The sequence below is a fragment of the Myotis davidii genome, unplaced genomic scaffold (assembly GCF_000327345.1).
Source record: "Myotis davidii unplaced genomic scaffold, ASM32734v1 scaffold556, whole genome shotgun sequence".
In the NCBI taxonomy this organism is placed as follows: domain Eukaryota; kingdom Metazoa; phylum Chordata; class Mammalia; order Chiroptera; family Vespertilionidae; genus Myotis; species Myotis davidii.
In genome coordinates this window covers 2,523,908-2,525,879 of record NW_006287671.1, presented here as the reverse complement: position 1 = coordinate 2,525,879, position 1,972 = coordinate 2,523,908, and the positions used below count along the sequence as shown (strand labels likewise).

The window sequence follows — 1,972 nt, the reverse complement described above, 5'->3', positions numbered from 1 at the left end:
AAACTTAGAACTTTCAGTCTGCAGGCCGACTCTCTATCCACTGAGCCAAACCGGTTAGGGCTCATTATATATTTTAAAAATGTATTAAGTTCATTGGGGTAACATTGGTTAATAACACTTTGTTTCAATAGTAAAATTTATATCATCTATATATTGCACTGTGTGATCACCACCAAAATCTAGTCTCCTCCCACCACTGTTACCGTAAGTTTGACCCCTTTAACCCTCTTCATCCTCCTCCAACTCCCATCCCCTCTGCTAACCACCTTCTGTTCTTCGAACCTGAGAACTTTCAGTCTGCAGGCCGACTCTCTATCCACTGAGCCAAACCGGTTAGGGCTCATTATATATTTTAAAAATGTATTAAGTTCATTGGGGTAACATTGGTTAATAACACTTTGTTTCAATAGTAAAATTTATATCATCTATATATTGCACTGTGTGATCACCACCAAAATCTAGTCTCCTCCCACCACCGTTACCATTAGTTTGACCCCTTTAACTCTCTTCATCCTCCTCCAACTCCCATCCCCTCTGCTAACCACCTTCTGTTCTGTCTGAGTCTGTTTTGTTAGATCATTTGTTGCCTTCTGTTTTATATCCCATATATGAGGGAAATCATATGGGTCTTCACTCAAGTCACGTTTGAACTGCTTTTGCAATGTGTAAAAAGCAATTTTACTTTTAAACAAACCACTAAAACTATCAGAATTTCCTCCACTCTAAGGTGGTCCACTTTGTCCATAACAACCCCTTCCCCTCGCGGCCATCTCCGTGTCTCTCTGCTCTTTCTTCCTTGACCCAGAGCAATAGATAAAAACATGTCCATGCAGCCACCTCGCACTGGGTCCCCTGAAAACGGAACCAAACCGAGAGGGCAGTCCACCTCCAGGGATCACCGGGTGGCTGGGCAGAGGTGGGGTTCCTGCCCTTCGCAGGCACGCATACTCACGGAAACAATCTGGCTCCGTATTTCTTGCAGGTGATTTCGAAGTACCTTCATGTCCTTCGACCCAGAAGCCCCCGCATCCAGAACAAACAGCTTATTTGAAATGTGAAGATCATTCCCAAACCTAGGAGGGAAGCGCAGGGGCCTCATTAGAGCCACGCGGTCTCGCCAGGTGTTCCCTCGGCCGGGCCCAAGGCTGGTCGGAGGCCAGGAAGTCCTGGCAACCTTCAGAGGGCCCCTCCCTGCTGTCCGCCGGGCTCCGTAAGGTCACACGGGAGCAGAGGCCTGGAGACACCGTGTGCTTCCAGTCACGCGGGCAGGCACCCCGGGCCCCACAAAATGGCAGGAACACGGTGCAGAAAGATATCAGCTGCCCTGATGCAGGAAAGATGAGGCTCCATGTGCTCACCTTACAGGTTACGAGAAGAGATGCTGTTGCAGTTGATAGAGTAAGAACAGAGGGATGGGCATGAAAGGTACAACTCAGATCTAAAAACGTTAGCAGAAGCCCTATTTTCACATCAGGAAGAAAAGAGGTAATGTCTTCAGTTGAGAGGAGTGGAGTTACTAGCACACTGCACAGAGCTGCAGGTTCAAGTTTTCTGTTGACAGGTACTAAGTAGAAAAAAAGGTAGGTTTACAGCTGTGAGTGCAAAACACAGAGTTTATTCTTGCATTATTATTATTTACTAATTGCTGTATTATTTTCCATATGAACAACTGTAGGCCGACTTTTGCCCTGCTCTGTATTTTTAACAGGGGACCCTGGGCGCATCCATATTTATAAGGGAAACAAAAGCTTTGCAAAACGACTGGATGGTAAGTGCATTCTGCTATTCTCTGTCGGACTCCTCCCCACCCCATTTCAGAGAGTTGGTCAGGACCCCCTGAGTGAATTTCATAACCCAGTATTTTTAAAAAAATATATATTTTATTGATTTTTTAACAGAGAGGAAAGGAGAGGGATAGAGAGCTAGAAACATTGATGAGAGAGAAGCATCAATCAGATGCCTCCCGCACACC

At 45.8% G+C, this 1,972-nt stretch overlaps 1 protein-coding gene across 1 annotated transcript in view; it reads right to left on the bottom strand.

Moving 5' to 3' along the window:
- The window catches only part of DAPK1 (death-associated protein kinase 1), a 172,729-nt gene that overhangs the window by 5,302 nt on the left and 165,455 nt on the right, over positions 1-1,972 (bottom strand). Inside the window, exon 24 of the mRNA XM_006759499.2 lies at positions 953-1,073. Coding sequence (XP_006759562.1) covers positions 953-1,073 — 121 coding nt within the window. The remainder of the gene's footprint in view (positions 1-952; positions 1,074-1,972) is intronic.